Genomic DNA, 23,714 nt, shown 5'->3' on the forward strand with positions numbered 1-23,714 from the left:
CTGCTCCACTCTAAATTGCACCTATTTTAGATGGGGTGGTGGTTTGGGCTATTAAGAGAGAGAAAGGGAGGGAAATGAATGCTAACTACAAACAATTACACTATTCTATTCCCCTTACATCTGTCTCCTATTCCCACAACACATGGGGTTGATCTGAGCCAGAAGAAGCTGGGAGTCAGTGCTTTAGATATATACAAAATGGGGAGGGGAGTGATCCCAGGTGGGGGGTGATACTACACCTCTACCACAACTTACTAGAGTGTGGGAACACCTCCCTATGCTGATGCCCATCTGAATGAATTGAAGTTGCTCTTCCCCATGCAAAACAGTAGCTTAATAACGCGAATTAGGTTTACCAAGACTAAAACAGAAAATACTATGCCCACTTTTAGAAGCGGATGGAGGTAGAATCTGAAATGAACTAGTTAGTTCAGTTCCTTTTGACGATGAGTGGGACCACCACTCCTTAATTTGTATAAACCTCTTTATGGTACAATTTTCGTCTGTTCAAATTCAACTCTCATCTACTTCTGAAAAATTAGTGTAGTAATGAATAATACTAAGTTACCATTGTCTAGTAATTAGATAGTTTAGGTTGGCCACGATACTGTTGTATTGATGGCCATTCAAGAGAGCAGCACGTTCAGAAAAAGTAGATATGAATGCTTCCTCCAATCTTTGAAGTTGGAATGGTCTAAAAAGGTTAATACAATTAATAGAATCATGCTAACCCATCACTGTCCGGCGAAACCATTAATAGATTGGTTAGGCTGTTATAAAAGCAGTGGCTAATGGTTCGAGACTCATTTAATGAACTTTGAACTATTCTGGTTCTCTTGCTTCGTGGTAAAGTAGATTCACATGCTTTACTCTAAGAAGAGCTTGGAATCTTCTCTTCCAATTCCACAACCATTAATGCTTAAACTCCAGCACCACAGTGCTGATGCATGTGATTCATAAACAAGTGTTAAAGTAAAGGTTCAAATAAAAATGAGTACGAGTAATCAGATATAGCCTTTTTCCCTGTATCTAGCCATAAATTATGAGCTAACAAGTAAATTTTGACAACATGTGATTCCTGAAGAGATCTAGGATTTCTACGTACCTGTCTGTTTTGCAACTGCATCTTTGAAAAGCCAGGCCTCGCTTTGTAACTCGAGCAAGATTAAATTCTCAAACATGGTCCATGAAGCAACAGACAAGAGTATGGTATTGCTGAATCATCAGAAGGAATTTAGACCATCGACATTCTGGTCGATATTAAAGAGAACATATATCAAGATGCTATTTATTAAAATAATTATATCAAGAGAATTAAAGAATTTCCTCAATATATAAAACACAAATTTAGTTGCAATGATTCTATTATGAAACCAAAATCTCACCTCCTTAGCCCATGTGAAGAACAAACAATTTGGAAATTTTGGTGTGTGGATGCTAACAATTGTGTACACAACAGAAGTGCATTTCGCCAACATGCATCTGAAACATTTACATATAGCTGCAAAGAGACTGATCACAACTAGAAGGTCCTCTTTTGGAGATATGACCAGGAGAGGAAGACTATGCATGATTTTCTCTGATTAGATAACTCTGCGCTGTTCCTAGAAACACATAAGCAGCAAAATTAGTTAAAGGTTCAAAAGAGCAAATAACAGCATGTAACTATTTGGAAGATCACTTCATTTGATGAGAGTGAATTACCATGTAAGAGAAGAGCTTCCCATGATTCATCTTGAGGACAGTCTAAGTCATGTAGAGCACATAATTCATCTCACATACATTTTTAGAATAAAATCATCGACCTGTTGACACAGACAGTTATAAGCAAAGGATACATGACATAAGGTGATCAAATAAGACAACAAATTTATAAAGAATTAACCTAGTCCTAGAAGACAATTGCCGATCTCATCCAATTCCAAATATTGTATCCAAAGCAAGTTTTTTTATCGACTTGCTTGCAAGTTCACGTATGCAGGACTATAATTAGCCTTCGCGAAATGCTAGTCTTGAAGTTCGCAACTGAATCCTCAGTATCTGACATATACCGATCAAGTGATGGGAACATAACCCTCCCACCTTAAGTGCAAGTAAATATTCCTTAAAGTCGTATATATTTCTTCTGATCGAACATGTGAAGTATCCGCAACAAAGAATTCATGAAACTTCCCATTTACCTCCATCGAGCTACAACCGGGAGTCTTCTTCACACCTTTCTCTCTCATCATCATCCTAACCTTCTTCACATCATCCCATCTATTTTTAGTAGCATAGAGTTGCGACAGAAGCACATATATTCCGCTGTCCCCAGGGTCCAACTCTAAAAGCTTATTTCCAGCCCACTTGCCCAACTCTATGTTTCCATGCATTCTACAAGCATTTAGAAAAGCACCCCAACCTGCCTCATCTGGCTCCCTCAGCATGCTTTTTATCATCTCGAAAGCTTCTTGCAAAAGCCCAACTTTGCCAAGCAGATCTATCATACATGCACAGTGCTCTGCTTTTGGTGCTAAATTGTAGACCAACTTCATGTCGTTGAAATGCTTTTGGCCTTCCGAAACTAACCCACCATGACTACAGGCAGATAGGACTCCAACAAAAGTGATATCATCTGGGATGATTCCACTTCCTGTCATCTTCTCAAAAAGTACGAGAGATTCTTTGAAATAATCATGGGTTGCATATGCCATAATCATTGAGTTCCAAGTCACTATATCTCTTTCAAGCATCTCCCCGAATAACCTAGCTGCTGCCTCAACATCTCCGCACTTAGCATACATGTCTATAAAGGCATTCGCTAGTTTAGTACTAAGTTTAATCTTTTCTCCATTTATGTAATACTCATAGATCCACCTACCAAGACCTAATCGACCCAGCTGAGAACACGCAGAGAGAACACTCACCAAAGTAGCATCTAGAGGTTCCACGCTTTTTGCAATCATCTCATTGAACAAGTCCAATGCTTCTTTAGGTTGGTTTGCCTGTGAATAAGCTGCAATCATACTGCTCCAAGATACCGCATTCCTCTCGGGCATACTCTCGAACATCTGCATTGCAAGCTTCAAGTTGCCGCATTTCCCATAGGCATTTAGCATACTTGTCCAAGAAAACACGTCCTTGATTGCCATGGCGTCGAACACCTCCCTAGCATAGTGTATGCATCCAAACTTGCCATATGCATCCACCAAAGCATTCATCAGATTAATGCTAGCATCTATATCGCATGTTTCTATATAGCTGTGCACCAACTTAGCCAATGTTAAGATACCCAATTGCGAGATAGCCGAAAGAACAGTAATTAGCGTAACTTCGTTAGGCTCAATATTTGCCAATAACATCCGGTAGAAGAGCCTCAACGCTTCATCCGGGTGGCCATTCTGCGTGTACGCATCAATCATCGTAGTCCAAGAGACCACATCTCGCTCGCGCATTTCATCAAACACCTTCTCCGCATCAGCCAAGATCCCATTTTTGGCATAGAAGTGCGCCAACCCATTGCCCACGAGCAATTCCGCATCAAAACCCAATTTTCTAATCACGCAATGCACCTTCTCCCCCGCGGAAATCCCCGAGATCCGCTCACAGGCCTTGAGTCCGAACACGAAGGTCCGGCCATCCATCTCGGCGCGCTTACGGATCACGCAACGGAGGACGGAGAGGGCCGCGGAGGGAAGGTTCGATCTTGTGTACCCTCGGATCATGGCGTTGTGGATGTAGGCGTTGGGATCAGGGATTTTAGCGAAGAGGAGCTCGGCGTGGCGAATGTCGCCGGGGTCGGCGAGGGCGCAGAAGGCGAGGACGCGGCTCACGGGGAAGCGGTGGGCGATGAGGCCTGTGCGGGTCATGTGGGCCTGGATCTGGCGGAGCTGAGCCATGGAGGCGCAGGACTCCACGAGGGAGAGGACGGGGTGGGTGATGCGGAGATTGGGGTTGGAGTTCCATTTGGGCTTCGTGCTAAAGGAGGACGAGGACGAGGACGAGGACGAGGTGGAGGACGAGGAGAAGCGGATAATAGGTGGGAGAGGAGGCCGCCGCATTTGGCGGGAGGGGGAAGGGAGTGGGGAGTTTGGCGCGCAAATTTCATAATCGCCGTGGAGTTATATAGCGTTCGCGCGGGGGATCACAAATGGCGCCGGGGCGGTTACAAAGGCGTTGATTTTTCTGCTGTATTTTGCAAATATAACCCTGGGATATTTCAAATTGTCAATTCGCCTTTCCTATATTTTTTATTTGTTTGTCATATATTTTAAAATTTTGTATTTAGGAACTCCCAGATTGAGCAGATCACTAAATTTTTAACTATTACGAGAAAGACAGAAGGAATAGAAAATAAACGAATATATTAGTGAAAGTAACATTATTATTTAGATTGAAAAAGTAAAGAATATTAATGGGTAAGGGACTCAGGTCAAAATAAAGATACTTCTATCCACATTTTTAGAATCTGGAGGGATGTATATAAAAAACTAATATTTACAGACACGTTATTATAAATTAGTCTTTTTAGAGGGATGCATATGTAATTTTCCTTTCCTTCAAGGCGAGTGCGTTTATTAGTGAACCGCACCGTTAGGAGCGAAAATAGGCCCAAAAGCCCACAAAATTTTGGGTTGGGTTCCACCCATAATATATTTGAGCCTAATTAGCCACAAATTGGACTCAGATCCACAACCCGTAAGCTCATAGTAATTGGACTCGGCTCCGGATCCAAAAATCTCGAAGCGGAGCTCAGCATCATCGTTCTTAAAGACGAAGAAGACGAAGAAGAGAGAGAGAGAGAGAGAGGAAGAAGACGAAGAAGAGAGAGAGAGAGAGAGAGAGACGTAGGCGATGGGGTCGGTGCTCCTCCCGACGCTCACGCGGAAGCGCGAGGTCGATACCCTAATCCGCGACACCCTCGACAAGGTCCTCGTCCTCCGATTCGGCCGATCCGACGATCCCAATTGCCTCCACCTCGACGACATCGTACGTGCCCTACCCTTCCATCTCAATCCACATTATTAGACCAACTCGAATTCGTGATCCGTGTTAGGGTTTTACCAGATTGTGCAACGTTGTTATCCATGAATTCGCTGTTCGTGTAGGGAGTTCGATAATTTGTTGAACCCTAGTGTTAAACCCTAATTATACATGATTGTATTTGTGCTCATCTTGTTCTTCTTTTGATTTAAGTTATTTCCATCAATTAAATTAGGAACTTTGCTAAGTTTAATGTGAGTTGCTTGAATTTTACTGTTATAAACACTTTTTCAGTTGACAGATCTGTAGAATTGAGCACTATTAATACTTAGCTGGAAAGGAGCTGTTAGTTTTTGCGAATATTCAGATATCATGCATAGAGGCGATCGAGGACATAATAGTTTTCCCTAAACTCCTAGGATGATTTCCTCAAAGTTAGTCATGCTATAATTTTTAATGCTTATCTCATTTTTTTTTTGTTAACTTTGTTGGTGCTTGCAATGTTATTTTCTAACTTGAATGGTTTTAACAGCTATCCAAGTCATCCCGAGAAATTTCGAATTTTGCGACGGTAGCTTTAGTTGATATAGATGCTGAGGAGATTCAAGTTTATGTGAACTACTTTGACATCACATACTTACCGTCAACTGTTTTCTTCTTCAATGCTCATCACATGAAAATGGACTCAGGGTATGCACCTCTCTGCTCAAATTAGTCTCATGTTGTTCATTTGTTGCTAAAATGCAGAAAGTCCCCCCAATACCCTCCAAACATTTAAATCTTTACTGTTAACCCCCTTAATCTTTATGTAGTTTGTCGCAATGGCCGCCTTCATTGTTGTTCTGTGAGAATATGATGCATTCGACATCTCTACAAACCACCTTGTATCAGAGAATTAGTTGGGGCCAATATATTATCCTAGTAAAGAGAGATGAAAATGTTCCTACGTAGTCGAATTTTCCTATCTTCAGCGAAAAGGATATCGAATGTAGAGAGAAGAGGCAAACAATAGTACCCTTCCAGCCATAAAGAATGTATACTGTGTAAATATAGTCATTATCTTGCTTGGGTAGGTGTGGTCTAACTGTTTATATTGATTTAACTGTTTCATGTACTTACCCTTGATCCATTTATAAAAGATCATCGCTATACTTTTAACTCACATCTAAGAAGCTTAAAATCTCATGTTCCACAAATATCGCGTGACCTTAGCATTTTTGAATATATAAATCTATCTTGCTTTCTAATTTCTCTGAACTTGTTATTCTTGGTTATCACGCAGGACTGCTGATCATACAAAATGGATAGGCTCTTTTCACAGGAAACAAGACTTTATTGATGTAGTGGAGGTGAGTATCAGAATTAAATATTTACCTGTAATTTATTCACAGATTTCTTGCCTAGTTATAGTAGATTGCATATTGTTCGGCAAGAATTTACGAATTCTTTGCTTAAACGCTTAATGAATATCATGATACTTGCTGTGCATATTTCATGTGTTTTGGAATCTGCTGTTTAAATCATTGTTGGATGCAAACTATTTCAGGAGTATGTATTTTAGTAAATATGTTTTATTATTGAATTCTGCTTCCTTCTAACTTTGTCCTGGAGATTCTTGGTCGAGTAGATGACGAGTATCTGAAGTGAATGCATAGCAATGAGTAATCATACACAATATTATGGCCTATTTGTTATATGTTTAAACGGACTCTTTAAGTGAAGAATATGGTGAGCGAAAAATCATACATTTAGCTAGTAATTGAAGGAACGGATAGTTAACTAAGTGATTCTTCTTCTAGACTATATATTGAGAAATCATCTTAAATGTAGTGAAATATCATTTTAATTAATCTCTCAAAATTTTGTAACAGGCGATATATCGAGGGGCAATGAAAGGAAAACTGATTGTTAGCTGTCCACTTCCGCCAGAGAGGATACCAAGATTCCAGCTTCTCTTCAAGGATGTGTAATTATCCAACTATCCAAGTATTCGGCCTTTCACTGTTTTAAAAGGTAAGGAATGAAACTTGTTAATTACTTGCTACAACTTGGCTTAGTTTACTCTTCCTTAAAATGCACAGATATTGCTCTCATGCGAAGTAAAAGTAAGATTACTATTCTTTATGGATATGGAGCATGGAAATCATAATCCTAAGAACTTCAAGTAATTAAAATGCCGTGTAAATTGTCTCGGCGCTGAGATGTTTCTAATATGGTGTAAAAATAAAATGGGCACTTTCTCGTTGCAGAGGTAGGTGACCCCGCAAGAAACATTGCCAGATAATCTTCCACCTTTACTTCTGCACTGCATTTGAACTGTATATAATATCGGCATTTATTTTTCACATGAATGAAAAGGTTACTTCCTGTTGTTTTTAACAAAACTTGATTACACAGGTACCGACTGGGTTAGTACGAATCCGATTTTAAAAAGGTCCAGTGTTGGAGCCTGTCCGGGTCGGGTCCTTTGGATGCTATTCTGACTCTATTACGGCATCGACTCATGGTGGTTTTAACGCATAATGGTATAGAGCTTGCATGAACTATTGTGCATTTATAGGTCGGTAGATAAAGTTCAGACTAAAGTTGTAATGCATATAATCAATCACCTATATATTTAGAGCTCATTTATTTATAGTATTATTCCCAGTAGCTTCCTATGTATGTATCTATACTAAAGGGTCAATGACACATGAAGCAAGTTACACGGAAGCAACTAAAGGTGTGGAACTGCTAAACGCCAAGAGGTTGGAGATGGGACATGATACTACTAGGTTACCCCGAGTAAGAGAGCCTTCGTCTTCAACACTTTAAAGCACTTGTCCCGAATCATCTCGGGGGTGCGGGACATGACGGGATAAAGTGGCGGTTATCTAATCCCAAATTTTTTCTGTTCGCTCGATGTGCAAATTCTTGATCGACGACGAGGGTATTAGGGATTGTGTTGTTCCACATATTGGAAAACTAAAAATTCTTATTAAAATAAAGATTTTTGTTTGGTTACTCCTAAGAAAAAGAATTCTTACCGTTGACATTTATTGAAAAGAGGGTGGGATGGGAACCAACGGTGCATTTTATGTGGTGCCGAGCCGAAGCAGAAACTAACGGACACCTATTTTTGACCTGTATTTATATTAAAAATATTGTCTCGGATGATCTTTAATTCAGAATGCGCTCCACTATCCAACTTCGGCAAGGAATTTACGGGAGACACTCATCAACGTGTCAAATAAGAACTTTGTAAGCTAGCCGGCTCATGGTGGGTAATATGCATAAAAAGGAATTGTATCATCTTTCAAGAAAAGATGAGGAATATTTATTATGTTTTTGTGGAGATCGTAAATCTTTTGACGGGCTGAAAGAAGAGGGGCGAGGGGCGACCTTAACTGTTAGAAAGTCTCCAGTTGTTTTTTGCTGAAAAGTTTTTTTTTTTCTTTTCTTCTCGGNTTTTTTTTTTTTTTTTTTTTTTTTTTTTTGGTTGTGTGTCTTTCTCGCTCTTGTAGAAAACTTAGCTTTCTTCGTAATTTATAATTAAATTTAATTTTCTATTGAAGTAAGCAGATAGTAAGTATGTTATTTTTTTCTAAATTAAAAAAGTAAAGGTCAATGACAGTAGGACACAAGTAATTAGTTAGGGTTCACTCTATTTTAAGTTTGATACTGAATGACTGCACTACTTGTTGCCTTCACAAGTACACTCATGAGATCAAGGGTGGACGGGATAGATGTTCAGATCCGCCCGATGCAGACATTATTAGACAAGTAAAACGTGTGTCTTTTGTTCGCAACTGCGCATCACGTCGCCGACAGGGGGTCGGAATTTATTTTGGGCATTTTGAGCTGCTGCTGCTGCCGCCACGTTCCAAATCAAGCTGTCAAACTGTTGAGAGAGGGCTACGCAGTCGGCCATTGGAAGCCCCGTGCGGTGGAATTTGGTCTCTCTCTCTCTCTCTCTCTCTCTCTCTCGCTTTAATTTTTCTTTTTTTCTTTTTTTCCGCCGCATTAAAAGAAGGAAAAGAAAAAAGAAAAAAAAGAAAGAGAGAGAGGAGGAGAAATAAAGAGGAGAGAGAGAGAGAGAGAGAGAGCGCGCCGCGACGAATGGCGTTAGAGCAAAGGGTGCGCCTCCTCGCGCGGAACGAGGCAGACTTAGGCGGGGGAGATGTCTCGCAGGGGAAGGGGGTGGTGGGCCCCCGCAAATGCGTCTTTGGTGTCAGATTAGCCGATGGGGCCCACACCACCTCTTATTCCATGCGGCCCTAGGATTTCTTGTCCTTTCTTTTCCGGGTGGGTGCACTTCACAAGTAAAATTTTTAGAAAGGTGAACTGTTGTTGTTCACATAAAAATTATTATTTTTTATTATTTATTTATATAAATGCTGAACTATATATATATATATATATATATATTATATATATATATATATATATATATATGCCATGGCTACTATACTATTATGAGTATTGGAGCTCTCGTACTCATAAGTTGTTTTCAATGTTAGAGCTTCCGAATCGACGATCTACTCCGTTAAATATGATCTAGAGGATTTGAAACTTCTAGAAAATAAATTTCGTAAATTTTCGAATCATAATAAAGTCCATCAAGTGGGCATAAAATGAACGGTCAAAATCAAAGACGTCCTATAAAAAGAATGATCGTATCTTTCAATTCAAGATCGGAGTTATTGATCTTTATCTATTGTAGTGAATAGATTTTCTATCAAAATTCAACAAACTCTGATTCTTTTACACGTTAAACTAGTAAGTATTCCATACTGGCCGTTAAAATTGTCAATTTGTGACTTCTTGATCGTAAGGTAAATGATGTCGAAAAAATTATAAAATTTGATTTCTAGAAGTTTTAAATGCTGTAAATAACGTTTAACGGTGTGGATCATCGATTCGGAAGCTCTATCATCGAAAACAACTTATGAGTACGAGGGCGATCCTACTCATAATAGTATAGTAGCCGGACCCTATATATATATATATATATATATATATATATGACAAACACATGGAGGAAAAAAAAATTCTCTTAAAAATAGTAGAAAAGAAAATGTAAAAACAATTAAACCAGGGAAGCTACTTTTAACAATCTAAGGTTTTATTTAAAATTACGGGAAGATTGCGTTACGTGCAGTCAAAAAGTACATTGAAAAAATACCATGTTTGTTTCCGACGTAATATTGCGTTCCGCATATCGCGAGGAGTCGGTTACAATATATTTTCTGCGGTTCCACAGAAAAATGCAGAAGCATATCTCTATATGCTTTTTCCACAACTCTATTTTATCTAATAGCGTTAGGTCGACCTCAATACCAAACTAAGCCTAAGACTCTCTCTCTCTCTCTCTCTCTCTCTCTCTCTCTCTCTCTCTCTCTCTCTATATATATATATATATATATATATATATATATATGCCCTTCAAGAGTAAATTATGAGAAAATTAGTGCATTTTGCAAACTTCTCCAAGTTAAAACAAGAAGAAAAAAAATATTTTCAACCCGTTGCGACACTCTTTTCTAAGTAAACTACTGTAATCTCTTCATCAAAAGAAAAAATAAAATTCTAATCCCATATATATACACACATACACATATATATACATTGACTAATAAAATTTTACCACCTTTTGGAAGAATCTAAGTAGCTAGGTGTGGGACCATGGTGGCCTGATCCCTTCTTTGGCATCTTCTAACACCGCCATTTAAATTCTGACAGTCAAAGTTCCCTTAGTTGGATGAGTAGCTATATAATATCTTTGAAGGCCTATAGAATTTAATATTTCTATTTGAGTGAGAAACACACTTACTAATGCAAGTATTAGTTATATATATCTCTAATTAAAGTCATTGCATGAACATATTAATTGTACAAGATAATATATAGAGTGAAAGTCAATTAAGTCATTGAAGGTCTTCCTTTTTAGTATTAAGAAAAAGATCTTCTATTGATGAAGCAAGAGCTTAATTAATTTGGATTGTAAGAGAATACCCACATGCATGCATGGTGAAGTTTAAAAAAGAAGAACAAGTTGAATTTATATGTGAAGAGTGTGTAGATTAAGCAACTCTTTAGACAATTAATAAATGGATACATGAGACAAGCACCAGTTAATTAACATTCAAGCTAGCTAGTGTTGATTTTTTTAATACATGGTTTGTATTAAAAAAAGATAGTGCATACAGCTTAATATGAAAAGATAATATTAAGTCTCAATCAAGCCATTATTATTGAAATCTATGGCACATACACGTGTGTGCGTGCGCGCACACGTATATTTATAGTCTCTCTTTAAATTATCATTTCATGCGAGACGTTACATTAACATGTGAACACCCTAATTAAACCATTTAAGACTTGGAATTGTACTTGCACTCACATTCCTCAGGAAATAAAAATGCTTTCTGATGCGTGATAAATGAGTAAAAAAATAAAAAAAAAACAACTAATTTTGTAGTTTATTCTGTGCCACATGCCATGCATCCATACTATTATTTGAATTTACAAAGCTTAATTTCTTTCGAAGGATTCGCCTCTGAAGCTCCCCAAAATTCACAACAAGTGAGAAAACAAATGATGATCATCAACTCTTCTCACATGCCATGCACCAACACTTCAGTAGAACCCTTTCAAGTTAGAAGATGAGTTACAGCAATACAAAAGGTAAAAGCAGTAGCTCCAGTTCTTCTTTCTCCCTAGAGGAAATTTTAAGAAAACAATTAAAAAAAACCATTTAACAAGAAAAATAATTCATAATCAGGAGCTTAGTTGTATATCTTTCTCTTGTCCTATGACCACCTTTCTTTTCCTTCCCTTAAACCCTTCTAAAACATTCGAAACTCCTATGCATCATTCCACACAGTGAAGAGAGGAGCTCCATGGCAAACGGCGACATTGTTCCCCCTCGGCGCAATCGCCTGCGTCGGATTCTGCACCCAGTTGTTGCACCCATTGCTCTCTTGCTCGAAGCCGTTCTCCTTCAAACCACCCATTGTTTGCTGGTTCATGAAGTAAACATTCCTACCACCATAAGGATCAACCCCCACATGCATGTTCCCCTCATGACCACTCTCCCCATAGCTGCTGCTCCCTTGGTGGTTATTATTCTGGCTCTGATCCACCAACATCGTGCTTATCGGCATCGCGTATCCGCAGTTGTCCGCACCGACAACGCCCTGATAGGAGCCGCTGTACAAGACGGAGTTTGATCCCGTGCTGTGCTCCATCGAGGGGGACGAGTCCAGGTTCATGAGCGGCGGCGGCGGCGGCCGCTGGAAGAAGTTGTGGGTGCTGCTCCCCAGGTGGAGCTGCTGAAGCTCTTGAAGGCTTTGGGCAGCTGCGGCAGCCACCGCCATGCCTTCATGCTCCGGCTTGCACCACCCCCTCACCGGTTGCTGCGGGTACGGGTAGTGCATGCCGACCGGCTGCGCCTGCGCAAACGCAATGCCCGGCCAACCGTAGGCCGTTGTGCTGCCGCTGATCCCTTCGGTTATCTGGGAGTTGAAGCGATTATCGCCGTCAGTGGTGATCATCCGAAGGCCGTCCACACTTTCCTCGGTGTGCTCCGAGACGTCCTTGAGTCGCTTTGCGGCCCCGCCAATCGGAAGCGTGCTGCTCTCGAGGATGCTCTTGACGTCGTAGCGGCTCATGTCGAAGTTGGTGACGGCGTTGAGCCCGCGGAACTTGATCGCGGCGATGTCGTACGCCTCGGCGGCTTCCTCCTGGGTGCCTGCATTAGGGTTTTTGGTGGGAATTTTTTTTAGTCGATTTGAGTACTCAAATGACAATGAGAGGGGTACAGATATATTTGAATCGGAGTTGACTTTATTCTGTGGAGGGTTTGACTTACTAAATGTGCCCAAATAGAGATCCTTATTTCCTGCCACCCTGCCGATCCTTGCCTGCCACCTCCCATGTTGGTGATGTCTATAAAGTTTATTTGTCGAATATAATTATTAATAAACAATAATCTATATATATATATATATATATATATAAATGTATGTTAGTGTGGTATCTGATTCAAGGGATTCTAATTCTTCAATATTTATTCTTTGCATATGAGATGAACAACAAAAGAGAATGTTACTTAAGGGCCCATTCGCATTTTTTATGCGTTCTCTCAAAAGAAAAAGGACTTGTAACCTAGGAAGAAGGGTTGTAAATTAACTTTTGCAATTTCTCTTTATAAAATGAAGTACGTGATCGAAGTGCAAAACATAACTTACAATGGCAAGATTAAGATACAATTTAAAGTCTGTAAAAACGAAGATGAACTGCAAAATTAGAATGTGCATGCAGTAACCGATGAATCATGTGCAATATTCTATATAATATTTTCAAATGAGAAGGAATGAACATAGGACTAAATATGCTAAAGCCATTAACTGCATGCATAAATCTGTGATCAAGAAAACAAGCAATGGAGTACCTCGTAACACCGCGATAAATAGAGGCGCCGCGTGAAAATCCACTGCTCTTTCTGAATGCATTGCATTATCAACAAAAATTAAAACCAAAAATATTTGATTTGATTTATCAAACTAAATAACTAGCACTCATAAAAAGTACTCTTTACCTTCTAAGAGATGCCACATATTCCTGCCTCGTCATGTGCTTCATCTCCTCAACTTCTTTCTCGTAGTTACTTATCTAATAAAGAAACAAGTGATACCTTTAAACATTGATCAATAAGCAAATGCATCAGAATAATAAACAAAACCCTCTTTATCTCAATTGCATGCAAAAGAATAGTTAAAAGCAAAAAAAGAAAAAAGAAAAAAGATTCAACATACTGGGAAATTGGTTGTTGTTGTAGTACCCCAGTACTTAAGAGCAGCCAAATCATATGCCCTAGCGGCCTTTTCTTCCTTATCATAACCACCTATATATTCAAGGTTACATGAAAGATATTAAGCACTCAAAACCCTTATATGGTAGAAGAAGTAGCTACTAGAATGAAATATCCTTTTGCTTACCCAAATAAACTGCATGCAATTGAAACAGGTCACGTTTGGTTGCGAAGATGCAAAAAGATTAAAGGGAAATTAAGGAGTTAGTGTAACATGTACAAATGGCAATATTAAAAGAAATGTATATATGTTGAATATTATGATCAACTGTTGTAGTTGTAATGAGATGTACCTTGTCTACCCTTTCGCGTTTGGCCTTCTCTTCTGCAGCTGTTATCCCATAGATGGGCTTCATACCTTCCTGTCCACCTATGCCTAAAAAAAATGAAATGGAGAGCAAGTTGAAGGAGCACGAGATCTAATGGGAAAAAAGATGAATATATATAAATATCAAAACAAGTAATTAAGGAAGAAAAAAGAAAATTACATAAACAGGCAATCACCCTATGTCTTACACTCAAAGAAAGAGAAAACACACAGTTGGAAGAGCTTAATGTATATATGGTTCCAAACATGTAGTGTGCTTAATGAAAAGCAAGTGTCTTTTTTTTTTTATTGAAGATTGAAAAGCAAGTTTATCAAAAGGAGATTTTAGAGAACTTCGCAAATATTTTGAAACATAAGTAACTTTTAAATCTTCTCTAAAGATAAAAAGAAAATGATTTTCCTATCATGATCACAATATAATATAGAAACGATAGTGAGAATGTATTTAAATCTTTTCTGAAAAATAAAAAAAGAGTGTTTCCATATCAGCATTATAACTAAGGGGAAAAAAAAATTCAAAGATCTCACTATGTAGTGGGAGAACTTATATATCTTCATGGCCCTCCACCAAGTTGGTTTTGATGTAGATCTTTATCCCAAAAAAGCAAAAAAAAGGGTTTGTAGGGAGTCGAACCTTGTCACACCCCTATAGATAGAAGTCCTTTGCCCAAACGTATCAATGGATTTCCTCGGCACAGCTTCTATAGCACCACTTTGCTCATCAACCCCACTCCCCACACTCCCCTTATTCTTATTTTCCGAAGATGAGCTCTCACCGCCACCGCCGCTTCCCATTAGCGGCAGTGGCGAGCTCGACTGCGACCCGGTGCTCATCGATAGCGACAAGCTTTGCGATCCACCCCTGCCCCCACCCAACGCCACATGATCAACACTCCCCACTAATGCATTACAACCGCCGCCGCCGCCGCCGCCACCATCGCCGCTCTTATGGCCCATGTCGGAATGTTGATTATGCGGCACCGGCTGGCTCCGTAACCAATTCTTTATCATCGATAGCCCTATTGTGCTATTGCTATTACTGTTGCCGCCACCACTGTTACTATTGTTGGTGTTGTTGTTGTTGTTGTTGTTGAATAGGCCACAATGATTATTGTCTTGTGTCAGGGTAGTAATATTGATAGAGCAGTTAGAAAACATGTAGTCGCTAGGAATCTTCCGGCCGTCGTGCTCGGAGAACGAGTGACCGCTGAGGAAGTCCTCAAGCTTCGGCGGGCCGTTGTCCACGTCCATGCTACTCTTCATGCTCCAATCTATGCAAAGAATAGACCGAGGCAAATAGAACAACACATGTTTATAATCAAAACAAGCTATACCATATACCGGGTTTGGAAGGGGGGATGGATATATATGTGCATATATCTAACCTTGCTGGTGATGGCCGATGCAAAAAGGCCCATCTGGCCTTAGGGTTGGGATTGATAGAGGAGGAGGAGCCAAGGAAGAGTCTGCGGCAGCGGCGGAGAGGCCGTAGCAATCGGCGGAGACATCGTCGGCTCCGGAGATGAGGGAGGGGGATGGGTGCTGTGTTTGATGGGAGTCATGGGAGGGTTGGAGCTCCTGAGGGGAGAGGGAGAACCCTAACCAGTTGTTCATGGACGCCATTGAGAAAAGTGGGGTCTGAATCTGCACTATGGCTATTATAGAAGGGGGGTGGGCTTGTCCTTTTAGGGGTGGGGACCTATTATGGCTATACCTTGTGTAAGTGTAATATTGGGGATGTGGGTTATGGAGAAGTGGGGTAGAGAGAGAGAGAGAGAGAGAGAGAGGAAATTAGCTCATCTGTGGAAGGACTAAGGAAGAGGAGGAGGAGGGGAAGGAGAAAGGGAGGGGGGGGAGAAGGGGAAGGAGAAAGAGAGGGGAAGGAGAAAGAGAGGGGGAGGTGATATGGGGAGTTTGCAGGAGAGGGTGGGTGCAGTGCATTGGGGTTTGGAAGAGAAGAGGAAAGGTCAGAAGAGCCTGAAAGGAAGTAATACTTGATCAACATAAGCAAAATACAATGACTTTATATGTATGAAGCCAAAAAAAAAGAGAGTATATCTTTATCTTTTTCTCTTTCTCCCTTCCTCTGCCACTGATTAAGTAATCTCTAAAAATATAATATTAGAAGAAAAAAAACTATCAAAAAATAATATTAGGAGAAAAAAAACTATCTTAAATGCTATCGAAAAATCTTTTTTTTTTTTACTATAAAATGGTAATTTATTTTTGCCAGTTTAGCAAGCCAAATAGTCTTACTATATTAGCATGAGTTGTTGGATTGTTAAACACAACATGGAGCCCCTATATATCTAGTGGCCAAAGTCTACTTTGCAAACAGAAGAATTTTTTTTTTTTTTTTAGTAATAAATATTTTGTTATACATAACTAAACTAAAATTAGAGCCAAATATACCCAAAATGCAATGAGCATTTGATGATGGTATACTCGTAGATTACAGGCCTGCAAAAGAGAGAGAGAGAGAGAGAGAGAGAGAGAGGGGGGGATGATAAATGCACGAGTGATGTGAACTTTGTAAAGTACGAAGAATATTATGAATGTATATATAGAAAGAGAGCTTTGTTAGAATACTATTAATAATATTTATTTTTTCTTACTATTAATTTTNAAAAAAAAAAAAAAAATGGTTGTGCATTCACAGTCACACACATCCTTCATGAGAAAGAAAAAGGTCAAAAGTGGGGTGCCATGTTGCAATGTCTCTCTCTCTCTCTCTCTCTCTCTCTCTCTCTCTCTCTCTGTATATATATATATATATATATATATATATATATATTAAGTTGCTTATACTTAGGTACAAGATTACAGTGTATGTACACCAAGAATATTTAGTGTTAAATATTAAATATTGCCATGAAGGCTGCCATATTTTATATGTGCGGCCTATCTATAGTCGTAAGCTTTTGGTAACATTTTTTGACCAGTAGCTTAACACCTGTATGAACATGAAAAAGGAAAAGTACTCGACCGACTCTTTTGCGCAGGTTACACAATATATATATATTCAAAGAAGAGGGGGTCTAAGCATTTTTCTGATTTTTGAGATCAATGTATGTGTGCTTCCCCAATACCTTGGATCACGCATATATGCATGTTGAAGATGATCTCTGATTAAATTCAAACAAAAAAGTCAAAAAAAAAAAAATCACGGTATGTAGTTGAGTTGGTTAGTATATATCCTTCTGATATAATAATATTGTATTAATTTAAACCACTTCATATGAAGGAAAAGAAAAGAAGTGTGTGATGACCAACAAGTTATGGACTTAATTAAAACCAAAAAAAGATAATTTTATCATGTATCCCTTACCGCTTGTAGCCCCTCAAGAAAGAAAATCCTCTGACTTGTGTTTTTTTATATATATAAAAGTATATATAAAATATCAAAACTTATCAGCCAATAGCTTCTTAATTAATTTGTTTTCTTAATTAATTTTTTTACTTACAATTATTTTATGTTAAGCTTTGATCTCATCTGAGCAAAATGCTATATATGTGCACTCTTATTGGAGTGGACTCCGGCCCATATTTAGACGATTCATTTCTCTTCCTCTCCTTCACACACATTCACAATTTTTTATTTTTATTATTATTATTTTTTGCCTTTTTTCATGAAAATTAAGCACCCCTAGGGTACTAACTATTTATTCAAAATGTTGGGAACATATAACCAACATTTGTTTTTTGAGTAATAGGTAGTATGCTACCCGCTTCGTTTATTTCATTTAGAAATAAACTTAACTGAAAATATAAATCAACTAGAATTCGAACTTGGGACCTCGGGTTCCAACCACCAAGCTCTTTGACACTTGCTCTAGAGACGGTGAGTTTATTTTCAACAATCTTAAGTGGCCACAAAACGACTAGTGGATAAAGCACAATTCTTATTCGTACAATCTTACAGATTTCTAGTAAAAATTTTGCTACATAAATAGTAATTAAATGGCAATTTCTAATAAAAATTCAACTCATTTGGATTTTTTTACACCTTCAAACACGAACAAATGCTAGTTCTATATCGGCAGTTAAATTATTAATTTTCGGCATTTTAATTTGGTCATTAGATAAATCTTTCAAAAAAATTTATTTTTGGCTTTCGAAAACTTCACATATTTTAAAATATATCCAATAGAGCGCATGGTCGGTGTCAAAAATTTAAATTTGTAAAAAAGGCTCAGTGCTTGTGAATGCACAGTAAATCCACATAAAAAAGAAAAAAAGAAAAAAAAAACACAATGCACAGTAAATCCACATAAAAAAGAAAAAAAGAAAAAAAAAATCTACATCGGAGGAACGAAAAAAAAAAAAGAAGAAAATCCACTGCATGATCAACATGTTAGGGTCAATTGCCGTAAATAAAATCAAAGTCACTCTCTCTCCACCGCATCATTCGGGCTCTCCCACCTCTTTCCATCTTAATTCCCCTCTTCGTTAGCCCCACATTATTACTTGGATTTACCAGGAAATTAAAAAGAAAAGAAAAGAAAAGAAAAAAAAAAAAACTTCATCATCTCCCAAGACAAAGAAAGCCAAAGAACTAATAAATAATACAAAGGAAATGAAGTGGTGATACGGATGGGTTTGTAACCTGCACCCTCTATGAGGACAAAAACCCTTGTTTCCTGCCTCTCTCTCTCTCTCTCTCTCTCTCTCTCTCTCTAAAACACAAGCTGTAAAAGTAACCAGGGACATAACTCCCTCTCCTACAGTTCTAATTAGCTAGGGGAATTTTTCTTTCTAATATCTTGGCGTAGGAAAAAAATTTTACTGGGACAGTTCCATAGTGAGACGCTCTCATCCATCATCCATCACATTTTGATACTCGTGTTAGTCTAGGATATATAGTAGATGAGATTGTCTGATCACTTTAGAAACTGTTCCCATAAAATTTTTGTGGGCTAAATTCTACTAACATGAGAATTCAACATCTTAATTAATGTTTTAACTTGAGTAATCATTCTACTTAATTTATCGTTAAAGAGCAAATTTGTTGTCTGTGGAACTCGCATAAAAGTTGAGGGCCTAGCACGGTCAAACTTCCACTCTCTCTCTCTCTCTACATTATTAAACTCCTCTCTCTTTTATTATCACTGTACGGCTTAGATTAAACTGGGGTTTATTCTGGGAGTTTGAGAGGGGGGGTGAGGGTAAGATAAAGACTAAAGGGTAATTTTTCCTTCTCGGTGTGGATGCAAGGCTTGTTGAAAGTTTGACCGTCAACGAAGGAATCAAAGAATGCATGGTAAAACACGTGGCCTCTCTCTCTCTCTCTCTCTCTCTCTCGTCCTTCTTAATATAAAAACATTAATATACAAAGCCCGCTCTACGTAAAATACAATGTGTCTCATCGTAACTAATCATGCAGTGATCATTGACCATCCAAAGAGCGACGAGAGGAGAAGAGAGAGAGAGAGAAGAGATTACGAGATAGAAACTTCAAAAGCGGTAACCTCAAATAAACGAAACCAACGATAAGGCATGAATCGTATTCAGGAGTACATCGAGATCACTATACTCTCTCTGCGCGCGCCCACACGAACTTTCGTACGGGTCGAGCGTCTACAACGCGCGCGTGCGCCTACGGTGGCCACATTGCCATCGTACTTGTACGTTGTGTTTCCTGCGCTGTCTTATCGATATGCGATATTATCATCAATATATTTACAAACACACTCAATATGCTTCATAAAGCCAATTTGATAAAACCATTTTTAATTAACGTCTCATTGTAATTGAAATACAATATTAGTAATATCTTTACACACTTTTACGTCGGTGCATGCATGGGGTGCATGCACGAATCACTACCATGTCCACTGGGTGCACCGTGTCACGTACGTTAGGCATGTTTAGAGAAAGGTGAATAGAGAGAGAGAGAAAGGCGGCGGTGTTTCATGGAAGGGAGCAACATTGGTGGAGACGGGGGCGGGAAGGACACGTGGCGTGGGTTGACCCGAAAATGGAGGTGGCCGGCGCCATTTAAATCCTAATAACGGTCGCTTGCACTACGTACGTAGTGAGTGGCCAACCGTTCCTCCTGGGGAGAGACAACGTTGCCTTCAAGGAGAGTCAATCAAGCCACCTAAATTACTTTAAAATTAACTCAAAAGTGTACATATATATATATATATAAATAGAGAGAGAGAGAGAGAGAGAGAGAGGAGAGAGAGAGAGATTTAAAAATGGAGTGGAATTATTGTATAAGTCATAAACTACTTTAAAGTCCTCTTTACTATAAGCAACGTAGTTGTTGTTGTTTATATAATAAGGTGAAATTCTTCTAGTTATTACAAATAATAATTTCAGCTACTTATTTATGTAAGGTGTATCTATATAAGAATAGGATGGAAATGTACTTTCTTTAATAGTTATGGCACGAACCTTGATTACTTGTTCTTGAGATCACTACTAAAGAGAATTTGAGCCGATGTTTCATACCAATATATATGCATTTTTGGATGATGTAGAACATTTAAATGTTTCGAGAAATGAGGAAATGTGATTTTTTTTTTTTTTTTCAGTTTGTCTTTTAATTTACCTATCAAATGGCTCTAAATAACTTGTTTTCAATGGCTAGCATAAAAATTGAGTTCCACTGGCGCACTACGAATATAGAATATTTGAAACCTCTAAAAGATAAATTTCATGACATTTCAATGACAAATATATCATATCAATTGATCAAAACATTTGAAATTGATAATTTTAATATGTAATATAAAATATTTACAAGAATAATTCAAATTAACAAAATATCTATAGAAACAATTCTTCTGCGGACTATTATTTAATTAAGTTGTTCATCTTATTTTCACTTGTTGTGATCTGATCAATGAGAAGCGATTGTGATATAGTAAGTATAGGTTATTTGCATGCTTATAGAGTGAACCTTGTTAAATCTTAGAAGACTTAATGTTCAAGCACGGATTCCCGTTATTGAAATGCTTCAAATAATTTAAACAATCATAATTTGGATTTTAAATACTTCAAATTATTGAAATCACATTTAAAATGTGGATTGTAAAATTGGGAAAGTACATCGTCGAAAATAGAAGACATTTGTGCTTCTAACAAAATGGTCGCATGCGCATATATGAGAAGTGATGTTAATGATCAGATTCAAGGTACCTCCTTTTCTTTTAAAAATTCTGAAAATGATATTGAAAGAGAGATAGAGAGAGAGAGAGAGAGTGCATAAGCTAGAAGAGTAATGTCATATATGCCGCGTACTTACGTATAATTTTTACATCATTTTATCATATAATATGGAGAATTTTAATTTGACAATTATAATAATTCATGAAGACTGTGTAAAAAAAAGTAAAATTTGTAGTGCATTATAATCTTCTAAGCTAGATTTAAAATAGCCATGTCACCATGTAAATAAAACAATATACAAAATATAAGTAGATAAAGCATTACTCGCGCGAGCTTGGTAATCTTAGAGGCCGAACTTAATATTAAACAAGAGTAATAATATGCTCACCAACAACTTCCACATATGTGGCGATAGTTAATTAGAAGAAAGATACATATCACGAGAATATAGGTATAATTTAAAATATCAGGAAAGAGATCTAAAGATGAATATCTGAAATAAACATTCTTTAAACAGTGATGATTGGAGTCTTGTAATTAAGATCAAGAGTACAGATCTTGTTTTAAATAGTTTAAAATTTTTTTTAATCAAAATTCAATTGATTTAAATATTTTTATACACTAAAGCAAGAAAACGTTTTATATTGACGATTAAAATTATAAAATTTGAAACCTTTAGATCATTAGGCTAATAATATCTAAAAGATTTGAAATTTGATTTCTACATACGTCAAGTGGTATAGATCATATTCAACGATATTGAACATCGATTTAAAAACTTTATCATCAAAAATAAGTAGATGACATCCCACTCAACTCTCTCTCTCTCTCTCTCTCTCTCTCTCTCTAACTNTTTAAAAACTTTATCATCAAAAATAAATAGATGACATCCCACTCAACTCTCTCTCTCTCTCTCTCTCTATATATGTATATGGGGCCGAGCCCAGCCTTCGAGGAGGCGAAGGTGGTGGGGAGTATTCAAATGAAGCGAAAAAAGCCTCGGGGAGTGCATGCAGCATGGCCATGCATCGTGCATGGCTCCGGCCTGGGAGAAATCGGCGGAGCGCGCCCGTGCCTCCTCGGCCGCGCGCGTACGTGTGTACGTACGTAGGATATTTTATCACCAAAACCCTAGAATACCAGCCGGTGGGGTCCACGTACCAGTCGCACATGCATGCGCGTGATATATACATCACTGTTACACTCAAGAATATTTCCAAAGGAAAAAAAGAAAAAAGAAAAAAAGGGATTGAAGGATCTATTGATTCTATTAAGAGTAGTATACTATAGTTGGGGAGAAACCATTAATATTGGCTGCACCTGGTTCGGCTCTACATACCTCTCATGCGTTGTTGCTCGTCAGCTATCCATCTCATCTTTATTTTCAAATTAATTCTTGAATTTTAAATGGTAGAAGAGTGTGTTTACTGAGAAAATAAAAAAGTTTTTGAATTTAGAGCATGGCATTGATGTAGTGATTAATACAACAAGGCATATAATAATTGGTCCAAAAGCACATTCGGTTCAATGTTTGAGGAGGTCCAAATGTTTTACAAGTATTTTAGGTTTTACGGTCTCTTTTGTTAGAATAAGATTTTAGTGATCTATCATATCACTGGAGAAACATGCTGTCGTATAAAAAGACAAAGTTTTGTGTCCTCTAAATCGAGCTAAATGGGGCCTTAATATGGGTTAAGGCTAGTTTGAGCGAAATTCATCATTATGATAGATTAGAGAGCTGGTTTTCATGAACTAGGCCCTATTAATCGGGATGGATCCAGTCCAGTTCCATTAAATTTGTGTACAACTTATAATTTGCTTCTTAACTATTTCTTGTTTTGAGAAAGAGAGAGAAGGGGCCGGGTTGTGTTGGGGTGGGATGTGTTTGGGGTTATGTTATATATATATATATATATATGTATAGTTTAATACATGCCACGCAATGTTTGTCTCACTTAGACCCCTCTCATTTTCCAAATGGAATCCCTGCACCTAAACCCTAGGAATGCTCATCTCAACTAATTTATTCCATTGCTTCCAAAAGGCATATAAAGTGTACAAATCTTAGTACATTTTTGTATAAACAAGTTTCCCTCATCAGGAATTGGGACGCAGGGGGCCTTTTGACCAGGAGGGCTTCCCCATGCATGTTTAGAAGCATTAGTGGGGGGAGAAGATCATGAACCCTAATTTTTTATTTGTAGAGAGAGAGAGAGAGAGAGAGAGAGAGAGAGTATGCATCATTGCTATGATAAATTTGTTAAGTTTCCAAAACCTACTATCTTGGATCAAATAATCCAAAACTTAGCGACCCAGGAAAAAAAATCTTTTTTTTCCTTATGAGGCGCAGGTGTTCAGAATATATGATTTTTGACATCCGAGAAAATGAGTGTTTTTCTAAAATAATCTTATGCTTTTAATAGAATAGGCACTTCTTTTGTATACAACAAAACG

At 38.0% G+C, this 23,714-nt stretch overlaps 3 protein-coding genes across 4 annotated transcripts; 1 reads left to right on the forward strand and 2 right to left on the reverse strand.

Moving 5' to 3' along the window:
• On the reverse strand, positions 918-4,121 carry LOC109722998 (pentatricopeptide repeat-containing protein At2g22410, mitochondrial-like). 2 transcript variants are annotated; one of them, XM_020251184.1, is made up of 4 exons: positions 1,886-4,121; positions 1,705-1,805; positions 1,386-1,598; positions 918-1,250 (listed from the first exon to the last, which is right to left on the reverse strand). In XM_020251184.1, exon 1 carries the CDS (start codon positions 4,038-4,040, stop codon positions 2,055-2,057), a length of 1,986 nt encoding a protein of 661 aa, XP_020106773.1. In that variant the 5' UTR covers positions 4,041-4,121; the 3' UTR covers positions 918-1,250; positions 1,386-1,598; positions 1,705-1,805; positions 1,886-2,054. The 2 variants fall into 2 exon arrangements, with proteins under 2 accessions (XP_020106773.1, XP_020106772.1); XM_020251183.1 differs by having other exon boundaries at positions 1,386-1,604.
• Positions 4,769-7,972, forward strand: LOC109722726 (thioredoxin-like protein 4B). Its single transcript, XM_020250844.1, has 5 exons — positions 4,769-4,968; positions 5,495-5,652; positions 6,245-6,311; positions 6,834-6,975; positions 7,360-7,972. Exons 1-4 carry the CDS (start codon positions 4,834-4,836, stop codon positions 6,930-6,932), a joined length of 459 nt encoding a protein of 152 aa, XP_020106433.1. The 5' UTR covers positions 4,769-4,833; the 3' UTR covers positions 6,933-6,975; positions 7,360-7,972.
• Positions 11,517-15,871, reverse strand: LOC109723347 (AP2-like ethylene-responsive transcription factor AIL1). Its single transcript, XM_020251684.1, has 9 exons — positions 15,530-15,871; positions 14,779-15,415; positions 14,110-14,192; positions 13,944-13,952; positions 13,761-13,849; positions 13,544-13,617; positions 13,397-13,447; positions 12,815-12,891; positions 11,517-12,694 (listed from the first exon to the last, which is right to left on the reverse strand). The coding sequence occupies exons 1-9, from the start codon at positions 15,765-15,767 to the stop codon at positions 11,808-11,810; spliced, it is 2,145 nt and encodes a 714-aa protein (XP_020107273.1). The 5' UTR covers positions 15,768-15,871; the 3' UTR covers positions 11,517-11,807.

Source organism: Ananas comosus, linkage group 17 (assembly GCF_001540865.1).
Source record: "Ananas comosus cultivar F153 linkage group 17, ASM154086v1, whole genome shotgun sequence".
NCBI classification, from domain to species: Eukaryota; Viridiplantae; Streptophyta; class Magnoliopsida; order Poales; family Bromeliaceae; genus Ananas; species Ananas comosus.